This window comes from Temnothorax longispinosus, chromosome 10, assembly GCF_030848805.1.
Source record: "Temnothorax longispinosus isolate EJ_2023e chromosome 10, Tlon_JGU_v1, whole genome shotgun sequence".
Classification (NCBI taxonomy): Eukaryota; Metazoa; Arthropoda; class Insecta; order Hymenoptera; family Formicidae; genus Temnothorax; species Temnothorax longispinosus.
In genome coordinates this window covers 4,766,058-4,778,855 of record NC_092367.1, presented here as the reverse complement: position 1 = coordinate 4,778,855, position 12,798 = coordinate 4,766,058, and the positions used below count along the sequence as shown (strand labels likewise).

At 31.3% G+C, this 12,798-nt stretch overlaps 3 protein-coding genes across 5 annotated transcripts; 1 reads left to right on the top strand and 2 right to left on the bottom strand.

Moving 5' to 3' along the window:
* Positions 1-102: 102 nt before the first annotated feature.
* Positions 103-3,458, top strand: Fa2h (Fatty acid 2-hydroxylase). The gene is made up of 6 exons (XM_071790312.1): positions 103-954; positions 1,594-1,819; positions 1,926-2,086; positions 2,526-2,658; positions 2,771-2,890; positions 2,947-3,458. The coding sequence occupies exons 1-6, from the start codon at positions 607-609 to the stop codon at positions 3,030-3,032; spliced, it is 1,074 nt and encodes a 357-aa protein (XP_071646413.1). The 5' UTR covers positions 103-606; the 3' UTR covers positions 3,033-3,458.
* Positions 1,358-4,585, bottom strand: Kappab-ras (NFKB inhibitor interacting Ras like 1). 3 transcript variants are annotated; one of them, XM_071790315.1, is made up of 3 exons: positions 4,322-4,585; positions 3,854-4,228; positions 1,358-2,120 (listed from the first exon to the last, which is right to left on the bottom strand). In XM_071790315.1, the coding sequence occupies exons 1-3, from the start codon at positions 4,418-4,420 to the stop codon at positions 2,094-2,096; spliced, it is 501 nt and encodes a 166-aa protein (XP_071646416.1). In that variant the 5' UTR covers positions 4,421-4,585; the 3' UTR covers positions 1,358-2,093. The 3 variants fall into 3 exon arrangements, with proteins under 3 accessions (XP_071646416.1, XP_071646417.1, XP_071646415.1); XM_071790316.1 differs by having other exon boundaries at positions 1,358-2,999; positions 4,322-4,584; XM_071790314.1 differs by lacking the exon at positions 1,358-2,120 and having other exon boundaries at positions 3,043-4,228.
* A 706-nt stretch (positions 4,586-5,291) lies between these two features.
* On the bottom strand, positions 5,292-12,595 carry LOC139820272 (glutamyl aminopeptidase-like). Its single transcript, XM_071790419.1, has 12 exons — positions 12,471-12,595; positions 10,447-11,021; positions 9,629-10,072; positions 9,149-9,332; positions 8,593-8,749; positions 8,227-8,308; positions 7,711-8,057; positions 7,314-7,591; positions 6,377-6,567; positions 6,005-6,298; positions 5,836-5,908; positions 5,292-5,426 (listed from the first exon to the last, which is right to left on the bottom strand). Exons 2-12 carry the CDS (start codon positions 10,998-11,000, stop codon positions 5,292-5,294), a joined length of 2,739 nt encoding a protein of 912 aa, XP_071646520.1. The 5' UTR covers positions 11,001-11,021; positions 12,471-12,595.
* Between the last annotated feature and the right edge of the window lie 203 nt (positions 12,596-12,798).

Here is a 12,798-nt window from a genome sequence, read left to right as displayed (position 1 = left end):
TGGTGTTTCTCTAAAGATGTAGAATTGCATGCGGTGTTACATAAAATTCTAATATGTGTTTCTTAAGAGACTCGGGGACACGCGATTCCACAAAGATTTTATTCGAGAAATAATGGTGAATCCGTATAACAAACAAGATTTATGTTTATATTAAAAATGAGATCGAATCTTTGAATTTTAGAGGTGGGAGATTTATAACAAAATTTTACATAACAGAACTTAATGATCCTTGATTTTGAAACGCTTAATTAATTACTGCGCGCACACTCATACTTTATCGCGTATCGTTTCAGAATGAATTAGTATGGCTCCAATGTAATATACAGGTATATAGATATTTCGTATCTTTTCACATACGTGCAAATAGTAATCTTGATTATCGCCAAGATACCGCATTCGGTACGATAGTGTCGCTGTTTACGAGACATGATGCGATCATCGAGCCCTCCTACGTATAACATTACGGCAAAATCTTATCTGTTACAGCGAATTACCGAGTCACACAACGTCAGCTTAGTAGAATGCACTGGCGTGTACGGTGCGCACCGAGTCTTAGATCACGCGCGTAACTAGTTCATTTCCTTTTTTTTTTTTACGTCTTTCGAAATGGCTGCTCAAGGTAAAAACTTTGATAATACACGTCATTCCGCGAGCATAGATAGGGACGTTTTTAAAGTGATTGATTCCGATACGGTTTACGCAAACGGAACGGAAAATCATCGCGGTGACGACGCGTCGCGGAAAGAATCGACGGAGTTTCTCGTTAAATATCGCGATCGCGTTTATAATATTCAAAATTTCCTGAATTATCATCCCGGCGGAAAAAACCCGCTCGCACATCTCAAGGATCAAGTGTTGGATAAGGAGTTAGCAAAAAATCCTCATTCCAAGTCCGCCTACTATCTTCTCGAGGAGTTCGCTGTGCAACATCAAGAGAGATACAACGAGTGCGAAGTGAGTGATTTATAAATGAAAAGTAATAAACGACATTTATATTATTGAAAAAAATTGTTGTTACGCGTACGTTGTATTATATATTTGCACATTTCGATGTTAAAGACTAAAAGACGACTCTTTAAACAGTCAGATTAATAATAATATATAATTCGCATCAGACACGATAGACACGACTTTATAATTTTATGTGGTGTGAATTTTTAAATATATATTTCGTATATGTGTATATTCTGATTCTTTAAATATAATATTCGATTACTTCACGTATAGAAAATTATAAATAGAATTTAAACTGAAAGTGATAATCAGTTGTGATGAAACATAATTATTAAATTATATATTATATAATGAAGATGTGTCACTATTTTATAGTCGCTAAAAATAAAATGACATTAACATCTAGTATTATAGGATTGGTTTATCTCCGAGTTTATCTCGGTTCTACGAAATGTACATTCACGATACGTACAGATAAAAAATTGTGAAGATAAGTCGATATGAAAAGTCGCAGATGTCTGGTTTCGCGATATCTAATATTATATACAAGCTGTTACGACACTTCGAATGCTTACAAAATCGAAAAATAAAAATGCTGCTTTATAAATCATCATTTACAAAAATTGTGCTTTATTTCAGAATCTGATAAACTGGAATGCGCCACTCTTATGGCAAGTGGGCTTTATGGGCGATCGATATTGGGAATGGGTAAATCTGCCAGTAAACCGGCCCATTCGATATTTCCAATCAGAAATTTTAGAGATACTATCAATTACACCATGGTACATCTTGCCAATTGTCTGGCTACCCATAATCGCGTATTTCCTTTATATGGGCTGCGTCTCGAATATTTCCACAAACATCGGTAATTCGTACAGTATTAACACTAAAAAAATAGTAAAGTAATATCCACGAAAATCCATCTAAATATTCTACGTATACTCTATTGTAAAGTGCGTATTTTCTTTCAGCGATTACAGCGCAAAATATTTTACCGTCTTTCGTTCTGGGCCTATTTATCTGGACCATTGTGGAATATTTCGTTCATCGAAAAGTATTTCATTTTAAACCACCGCATAATTCGAAATTACTGATTACTCTGCATTTTTTGTTCCATGGAAGCCATCACAAGGTAAGAGTCAAGGATTCTTACTTTTAAACATCGTCTGTGAATAAATAATACCGCTTATGACATTTTTTCCAAATACACTTTCTGGCTTCAATTCCGCATCATCATTCTACAGGGTCGTAAATAATCATACATATTACTTACAGATGAGTTTCAATGTTTATTAAGGCCAGTATTCATGTCGGTTCTTATTTCAGGACCGTCTTAAGTAACGTCTTAAGATGCTAATGCGGCTCTGGGATTGGTTCATGACATCTTAAGATTATATTTAAGATGGTCTTAAAAATATAAGAACCGACTATGAATACCGGCCTAAGAATGTTCATTATAATGTTTTTTGTCTTTCCTAAAAACTTTGCTAATTCACGTAGGCAGAATTGTTTACTCATTGACGATACGTATTAATTTTGCCAATTATACATATATAAAAGTTACATCACAGGCGCCATTGGATGAACGAAGACTGGTATTCCCACCGACATTTAGTTTAGTTGTAGCAGCAGTTGTTTGGCAAATTTATAAAGTCATATTTCCTTTGGCAACAGTTCATCTTGTGGCCGCTGGTACCATAATAGGTACGATATTTGAACATTCATAAATTTTATTACATCAAGATATATAGAAAAAAATAAATTACTTCAAACACACACACACACATTCCTAACTAAATATGTATCTAATTTATAGGCTATTTGGGCTACGATTTAATACATTACTACTTGCACCATGGAGCACCGATAGCAGGATCATATCTATATACGATGAAAAGAAGACACAATTATCATCACTTTGTACATCATGACCAAGGTAACTGCTGCGAATATTGTATTAGTATACAGAGAAATAATCGTCATCTCTTGCAGGATTTGGAGTTACTAGCGAATTGTGGGATCGAATACTTAAAACGGATTCAATTCTGCGAAAATTAAATGAGCCTTTAAAATGGTGAAACCGGTGACTTGAAGAAAATACGTATTTACATTTATACACTAATACATTATACATTTTACACTGATAGTATCTACTTGTTTAATATTTGTATTATACAAATAATAATTTGTTATTAATATAATCACAACTGTAATTGTAATAAGTATAGAATATCATTTTTACAATAATTTCGCTTCTAAACTTAACCATAGTTTCAGTACTGTCGAGCGATTTAAGTACATATAAATCCATAAAGAGATTTAATAAATTTTTATAGCATTGTAGCATTATATAGCATTCAAATGACTAAATAAGTTTTTTAAGTAACAAATGTGATAACGCAGCCACAAAGTCAAATATTGACGAATTTGTATTTTAATAGCTTTGTATTTGCATTTATTCGATTAAATAAATGTTCTATTGAACAAGGCTTTGAACCAGCAAAGTTGTTGGTATTTTAAGTACATATTAAATGCATAAAATTCATAGTCTTCATGACTACAAGTTCCATTTATCCCACTTCAAGTCTAATATCACATATATCCAAAATTAACAGAAAAGTATATATATACCGTTGAGATCTCAAAACATATCTTCATTGTAGCGTTTAACTATCGTTAAATACATTATACCTGAGTACAAAATTCACGAGGGATTCATATTGCTGTTATCCGAATCAACATTGATTAAATTTCTAAGCAAGCATCACTGCGCTTCGGTTTTGACAGTCTTCCTACCCATACTTAATTGCGAAAATGTACTTTTATTAGCGGGAGGATTAAGCTTGGACGACAAATGCACGAATGCCTCAAATAGAGTAGGCCTATCCATGATATTCACCTCGTAATGCTTAACTTTCTCTCTGGTGCACCAGTTAGCCGCTTTGCTCACAGTGTTCTCCAAGTTATTCAACGCGGCATCGGTTTTCGTCGTTCGATTACCAATCACGATCACAGTTATCTCCTTCTTATCCTTATTCTTGTCGATGTCCTTCTTCAGCGGGAAGAGCACATCGAGAGATTCGGGTTTGCCAGTGTCGTACACCAGGACATAGCCGTCGGCGAAGCCGAGATAGTGTCGTGGAAGCTGCTGATTATTTACATTGCTCTGTAGAGATTCCAGCCCAGCTGTGTCGTAGAACCTGACCTTCTCCTTTGTGCCGCGATCAGTCTCAATGTTGGCGACATAAATGTCCTCGATTGTGGGATGAATTTCCTACGGGGTTGATGATAATTTCAGTATTACAGTCCTTAAACAGTCCCACAAGCGCGAGGACTGACTTGACAGCGATATAACCTAAATGCGTACCGTTTTCGCGTCGATATTTCCATATACGAGCTGCTCCAGCAGAGCGGTCTTACCGACTCCTTTCATCCCGCAAACGACTACCCTCGTAGTCTTCCCCATACCTGAATCTTCTCGTTACGTACCGACACTTTCACGTAGCGATGACATTAGAATCGGTTTGACACCTAGCGTTGGCTTGGCTGTCCCGTTGCGTCGAGCACTCGAGCGTCGAGGCCGTCGAGTGCGCGTGGGAACCATTCGCGCGTGGGAACACATGCCCGCATTGGCCAGTGCCATGACTGCCATATGATTCCAATAAGCCAGCCAGAACGAGGATATATATATATACAACTCACCGTAAAATGATTGATGCAAAACATTTATCAATCGTGTCTCATATCGAGTATCGTGCAGCTTTTAAATTTAATTTGTCAGTTCGAGCTTTACATCATAATATTTCCATTCACAGAATATGTTAAAAAAAAGAACAAGACTTTCGTCATATAATTTAAATCCAATTAGCTATTTAATTTTAAATAGCTGTTACTCAGATTGACAATCTGAGGACCTTTCAACTAAACGACTTTTTAAAAATATATGGTTTTTCATACGAGAGATTTTTTTTATTTGAGCAGTAATCGATAGATAGAGATATTTTCCGCATAGGCATGACATGAATACAGCTTTATATAAATATAAATTATTATTATTATTATTATTATTATTGATAATTAATTAATTATAAATAAACCTTCCAAAGACCATCTACATCCTATTTATGTATTCTTCAATGCAAAAACAAGAAAAAAATTAAACCACAGTAGTTTTTTATTCTCTAAAATTTCTGAACCGATACTAAAAGAAATAAATTTTATAAATATAGGTAATGCAAAATTGAAAAAAGAATAGAAATAAAGCAAAAAAATGTATTTATATAACAATAAAATATATGATATCATATATTGATAAATACATAATATTGTACATTGATTCACTTCGTCATTAAAGAATTCTTGAAATATTTAAGGAGGTCATCGATTTCTGACGATCGTATTTCTGCTTTTTTGATAAAATATGAAAATATTTTATTAGTCTTAGGGATATTATTTAGTACATATTTATAAACCTGAAACAGATTTTGTCAGCATTCATTATTACTACATTATTCTTGTTGTATATGACAGACAATATTTATTGATATTTTAATATTTATTTAAAAAACAAAGAAAAAAGAAGGGAGATAAAAAAATTGTGAAAGCCGAACCAAAAAGAATTTGTCCAATACATAGAAAAAGACGAAACAAAATACATCATCAAAGAAACGTTAAAAAAGAAAATAAAAAGAAGTATCAAGAGGTGGACGAGATATAGCAACATAATACAAGAATAAAGATCGAAAAAGAATATCGTAGAAAAAGAATTAAAAGGAATTGGTCTATATTTATATGTATCAGACTTTTAATAATATCCTATTTTCAACACAATCAAGAAATGTATGCTACACACACACACACATTTATATTCATACAATTTACCTTGCCAAATAATTGATCTGCAGAATACACATGATTAATAATGTCTATTAACGCTACAAACGTGTCGATCTCTCTGTAAAAAGAAAATGCCAGAAATAATCACAATTAATACACATAACAAAATTTTATGATTTTAAGCAATGTGTGTTTATAAAAAGAATATTGTTACCTAGGTACTAGATCTCGGAAATTTAGCATAATATGATCGAGCACTAAGTTATTTCTCGCATGTCGTGCAATAATAGAATGGAAAACTGTAATACGGTGTTGTGCTTCAGTAAAATGTCCCGATTTCAATAAATTGAGATAACTGATGATGATGGCATGATCTTTAGTGCACGCTAAAGATTTTAAAAGGTTAGTATCTAATACTTCAGTCTTCAACATTCTGTTCCAAAAAGTATTGTCCGCTGACATCAGTCCGTTACAATATTTCCATTTCCTCATTCCTGGCACGTCAGTTCTAAAATATTTGATAAAATAGAATAAAAATTTGTTATACGAATTACGCTCCTATCGTCTTATATTTAAATATCCGTACGATCTTTCCTTATGCAGTTTTAATTCATGAATGGCATTATTCTCACACTGCTCAGAATTCAGAATACATGCCCATTTCACAAATTCTTGTCTTAAACATGTAATAAAATCATCATCCTTCGACATATCCCCACTAATGGATGCATATCCTATTTTTGCTAGAACAAGATCCAAGACTATCTGAAAGTGTTCCTAGAAATTGATAAATATCATAAATGTTACATTGACTTGCTGTTATTCTAATAAAAGATGCAAAGTGTGCACATATATATACATTTTAAAAATCTTATTATATATTTCTTAATTTCAATAATTTAAAGTACGTTTTTCTAATTCCTTGAACTTTTTCTGATTAAAAGTCTTATATCAGTTTTCAAAGATTTCAGTCTTGTCGAAAAATTTTGTGCAATAAACATTTTTGAATTAATCATTACATATACTCTGTTGTGATAAATAAATACTTTTTATAAAATTTCGATTACTAGGAAATTTTTACGAGTTTCTAAGTATAGAGATTAACAGAGATAAAAGTATATACAAATGTAAAAGTTTACTTTCTGAATTTAAAAGTCTAGTATTTTATATACCTAGTATCAAGTTTATAAATTTTGTTACATACTAGTATATAATATTTATAATAATAATGTGGCATAAAAGAAGATAGATATGATTATAAAATAAATTTAGCGTATTTTGAAGTACTAAAAATAGTTAGGACGGAAAATATGGCAATATTTTCCGTCTTGATTTCGGTTTTTCATATTCTATATTTATTTTAAATAAAGTAACTGATATAAAAAAAACTATTCTTGTTAATTACATGTCTTATTTGTGTAAAACTTCTTAGTTTTTAAATATATAGGTATAAATCTGATATTTTATACGCAATGACTTCATATAATTAATATTTCTCATTGACAAGATCTAAGACTATCTACCTTGATTTCCGTACTTTCTGGATATGGGAAAAAGCTCGACACCTCTTCCATAATTTTGAACATAGGATACCAAGCTACATAATTTGTTTCACGTGATAGATAGTACGTGAGAGTTTTGAAGAGACGGAAATTGAGTTGGTTTTTTAATAGAAAATAATATGCATCATCAATGATCTGAGCACGATTAAGTACATGTATATTGACATATCCCTTTGAATAATTTAGATATTCCATAAGTTTTTGCCAATTATCATTGTCGTAATTAACACGATAATATCCTGTCGTATAGACATAAATAATGAATAAGTTTTATGATTAATTAAAAAGAATAATATGTAAAACCTTATTTTTATATAACAGATATAGAAGTATAATAAATTTATTAATTTATGTTTACCAATTTGTTGTACGTTGATGATAATCCAATCGTTTGTATTAATTTCAGTTAAATGTACAATTGGCGTTTCGGGTGTCAGCCATCTTTGCTTTATATCATTGATAGCATTCTGTGTGATATAAGTCACAGGTATCGACAAGTTTTTCGGATGTGATCGCGTATGACGATATTGTAGCGATGTTATTTCGATTTTGTCTTCAGAAGATTCTCGTGTCATCTGCAGTATGGGATAGTTAGTTCGGGTTGTCCATTCATTCATTATCCTTGTTAAGTCATACAACTCCATTTTTTGCAGAGCACCGAAGAATATGCTGATTGTGTTAATGGATTCAACGGATCTAAGTTGGCTAAATTTATAAGTTTAATATTAATATTAAAGGCTATAACAAAGACATAATGGAAAGTACAAAATTGTGATTAAATTTATCTGTATAATAATCTAATGCAGCCTCCAATAATAGTAGATACTTATCATTATGTTTGCTCACATATTCACAGCATATAATTATTACTTACTATCCGCTTAAATAACTATTAAGACCTCGGATAAATGTTTCTTCCGGAATTATTTGTAGCAATGAACGTATAAAAACAGGTGCTACAACAATTAATATTATAGAAATGTAATTAAGCAGGTTTAAAATAATTCAATTACAATTTTAATAAATTCGGAATCATAATTAATTAAAAAAAAAATAAGTTTAAAATTTTAGTTAGGTATAGGTATGTATTGTATATTCTTCTCTTACTAAAAAATGTGTCTTAGTAATCCTAACACATAAATAGTTTACAGACAAATTTGCAGTAAATCTTTAATATTTTTAATGAAATTTACAGTTAGAAATTTTTTATGGATAATAATTTAGCGATATATACTATTACCTTTAACATAATAAGTGAAAGAGAAAAGAGAAGTTACATCAGACGGTGCAATAACAAGTTTTGGAGGTACAAGAGGCATATCGTAATGATCATTCAAACGGAGAGACTCATGTTGAAATTGTACTGCGAGTAAATCCATCAGTTGGAATTGTACAAACTAGTGGTAAAAATTTTGATTTAATCAAATAATTATTTAATAAAAATACGTAATAATATATTGTTCTCTATTAAAAAGAAAACCTTTTTTTACTATTTGTAACGATAATAGTTTAAGTATAAAATGGCTTTTTTTTTTTAAACGCCGTATGTACTGTATACATTTAAATAAGAATTAGTCACAATTTTAATTAATTTATATTTTAATTTTAGGGTGCGTGTAATTTCCAATTCGATATTTATGTTTTTATATTTTAGATCCTACCAAGTTTTGGATAATTAATATCTAGTTTAAAAAAATAAAAATAGTTTATAAAATTTTATGAATTCTCTATCAATATTATGAATCTATTTTTTTCTAATTGTGTAATAACATAAAAAGTTGAAAAAAAAAAACAACCGCTTTGACGATCTTCATTGATAAAAACGTAGCAATGCCTTCGTTCAACCACAGATAATTCCACCGAGTTTGGCCGATTAGATTACTAAAGTATTGATGTGCCATTTTACGCGCTACTATGCGTGCTACTTGAAATTTGGTCGCAATGGAATCTAAACTTTTATTATAAGTAACAGTTGCCTCCCTAAAAAATAATAAAATATTTCAGTCAAAATTCGTCCTCTAAGGATCAAATGTAATCTCGGTTCGATGGAAAAATAATATCGATAAAAGTTGTAAGTGACATGCTGTAAATATGCATTATTTTGTTAATGTGTAATGTATCACACAGGCTATATTTCTGTTGTTATTTAATAAAACCAGTCTAGACATAAAACTATATGCATTCTTTTCAATTTGATATTCTAAAAAATTTACTATAAAGAAATTTTTTTTCTTAATAGAGATTAAAATTTCTTTTTAATTATATGTAAGCAATACCTATAAAGAACGAGACCCCAACTTTCCAGGCCTTCGTCTCGAAAACCCGGGACTACAACATGATCTACTTTCGGTGGAAAATGTCCTTCGTAAAACATGTTTTTCAAATACAATTTGGCGTTTTCAGCAAGTAACTGTGCGAATTTTGTTTGCGGTTCGACGATTTTTCTGCACCACACATTTTTAGAAATTTTGTCGAGATTGGACAATACAACCGCTACGTGATAAGGAGATATTTTATACGTTGTTTCGAAGTATGTCGAGACCGAGACCATATCATCTTTATTAGCCACCTTGAAGTAAACCGGCGAATTCGATATAGCTGTATAATTCTTATGATGCTTTATGGAAATAATAAATGTGGTCCTGATATCCGGCTCGTCCCAGCATGGAAATATTTGTCGGGCCCCAATTCCTTGAAAATCGGCTGCTGCGATGAACCATCTGTCACGTTTTAACAGTACTTATTTCTTAGATTTTTAATAATTGTCAGTATATAAGAATAATGTAGTTTGGTTTTATTAAGCCGAGTTAATATAGGATGTAACTAAAATAAGGGGACAAACTTCGAAGGCAAACTCCCCACACCAAAACACGTTTATGTCTGTCCGAAGTTTGTCCCCTTTATTTTAGTTATACTCCGTATATTCTGCGATCTTTATTATATCGCATATAATGCACAATGACACTTTTAAGTTGTGTAGTATTTATGTTACAAAATTAGAATTAGAATATAAGCCAATTAAGTATAAAAAAATTATTATTTTGTTAGAAGTTTTATCTCATAACTGTATATCTATTTGATTTTTACTACTCACGTATTTTCTTTGTTATTTTTTAGATAGGATGTTTTGACGAAGCCTCCTGTGTTATCTGTTATACTACCGACAAATTTCATGATTAGACGGTAAGGATGATCACTATGATCAGGCTCGAAAACGTCTTTAAAATAAAGGCCAATAGTTTGCGATTGTTTATGATATACGTGAGTCCACGGCACATAAGTCACATTACTACCATCGTCATGAAAACGAATAATTTTTGTTGCCGTTTTATCTATTTCCAGGTTTATCGCATTCAGGCATATTTTACTTGTTTGACCTGTATATTTAAAAGATATAACAGATTCACCATAGAAGATAAAATTGCCTTTTGCTTGTTGCTCATTGATATATGATTTAAATTTTTTATAAGTATCTGTATGCTTATAGTCATCTGTGTTGATGTATGGTGTTAATTCGACATTATAACCTGTTACTTTTATTGGCTGTGTATCTTTAACACAATATACTTCAGTCAGCGAACTGCCGAAAGCGCCCTTTACCGATATTAATATTAGAATAACATCTAACAATAATTTTAATAATTCCATGATGATTCTTGGTTTAAGTATCTGTAACGTTTTTTTTGTGAGAAAAAAAGTACAAGCACACAAAATTTATTAAAAATATTTTGTTATTTTTACATATATACGAAAATAGTTGAAAACAATGTAAAAAATATACATATATATATAATTCCAGTCACAATAATTTATTAAAAAATATGCATTCAAGTTTAAACTTTCTTTTATTACATATTTATATATAATGTATAAATTTTATAAATTTTGTATAAATAAATTTTATTGTGTTAGCATTCAATGTGGCTTCTTTAAAAGATTTGTATAACGCTGATGTAACTATAATTTTATAACATCTTTTATAATTATTCATGTGTATGTGTGCGCGAATGTATGTGTGTTCTGCGAGCAGCGAAAAGAATTAAGACTCGAATCGCGGAGACTCTATTGTGGCGAATTCGACCGACCGAAATCTATATAATACGGAATCATTCGCTTGAGAATATGTAATCGCACACTGTCACTGAGAAGTATTGACAATGAGATCGAGTGCCGGCTCGCGCGCGGACTTCGCGAATCTCGGAAGTTTCTCAAACTCCGGACACCCGGCAACGAGCTAAAAAATTTGCCGGACCAATCGGCTACCGACAACCCGAGAAAACAGTTGATTTGACGAGTGTCAAACGGCTCAGCTGATCTCGAGGTCGACAACCGATCAGCTGTTTTCGCTGAACTCTCTCGCTTTGTCCAAGGTGTTTACCTCGCGCACTGAGGCCCCGAGACAAAGGAGAGGATCGGCACGAGCAAAAACTAGGCACCGTTTTTTCTGTCTCTAGCCGTTTCCAAGAAATGTGCTATTTATTCCCGAAATAAATTTAGCATTTATATTTAGTAGAAATTAGATAGATTTTACATTAAAGGTTTAAGCAATTTCATGAAATGATTCTTAATCAGAGACAAGTTCTCGCGTGTAGTTTAAGGAGTTCGATTCCGAACAGTATTCTAATATGTACTTCCATTGCACAAATGGGTTTTGAAATCATTTTTAAACGATATAATACATTTTCCGAATTTATGTCAATTGAGATAGATGCAAATGCATAGATGTAAAATTTAGTAAAGTATAAATAATCAATATATATTATAAATGCAGATATTTATGTAACTACTGATGCAAATATGGAACACTTTCATTAAAATTTTTACTTTTTGTTAGTTCTATTTAGATAAACTATAAATATGCAAAAATAATGCGAGATTTTACCTATTTGTATTGACTTATTTATTCTGATTTTGAATTATATATATATATATACCCCCCCCTTTACTTATATTTTTTAGAAACCAACCAACCAAATTCTATTTTATTTAATAAAAAGTGTAATTTTATTGCAAAATGCTTTAATTCTTACAGAACTACAAAATAAGAAAATATAGCGCTTTATTCGCATTTTTAATTAATAGACTTAAAAAGAACTACAGATGTTTCTTGTTTCTTACCTTGGAATTATATTGAAATTGTGATTAGGATGTAATTTCTGGTTATATTAATTAACGGTTTATAAATGACCGCTTTTAGGAGCAGAAATATGTTCTTGCATTCTATCAACTTTGCGTATCGAGAGTTCACCGAATACTAACGGCGATATAAATAACTCGTAATAAATACGTTGTGTCTTTAAACCAAACTGTAAGAGGTCATATGTAAGCGCTATTAGAGCTTTATGTTAGAAGTTGGAAACGTTTCTTTTGAAAAGATGACAATAATAATAATGATTTCTTTAATTTGCCAATATGGACTTCTTATATCATAATATTTCCTTTCGCT

Coding starts and splice junctions, on each gene's coding strand:
- Fa2h (XM_071790312.1), top strand. CDS start 607: ATGGCTGCTCAAGGTAAAAACTTTGATAATACACGTCATTCCGCGAGC. Junction 1,820..1,925: donor GAATATTTCCACAAACATCG/GTAATTCGTACA, acceptor ATTTTCTTTCAG/CGATTACAGCGCAAAATATT. Junction 2,659..2,770: donor GGCCGCTGGTACCATAATAG/GTACGATATTTG, acceptor TCTAATTTATAG/GCTATTTGGGCTACGATTTA.
- Kappab-ras (XM_071790314.1), bottom strand. CDS start 4,420: ATGGGGAAGACTACGAGGGTAGTCGTTTGCGGGATGAAAGGAGTCGGT. Junction 4,229..4,321: donor GAAATATCGACGCGAAAACG/GTACGCATTTAG, acceptor TCAACCCCGTAG/GAAATTCATCCCACAATCGA.
- LOC139820272 (XM_071790419.1), bottom strand. CDS start 11,000: ATGGAATTATTAAAATTATTGTTAGATGTTATTCTAATATTAATATCG. Junction 8,058..8,226: donor AATAGTTATTTAAGCGGATA/GTAAGTAATAAT, acceptor TTATAAATTTAG/CCAACTTAGATCCGTTGAAT. Junction 5,909..6,004: donor TTCCGAGATCTAGTACCTAG/GTAACAATATTC, acceptor TTCTTTTTACAG/AGAGATCGACACGTTTGTAG.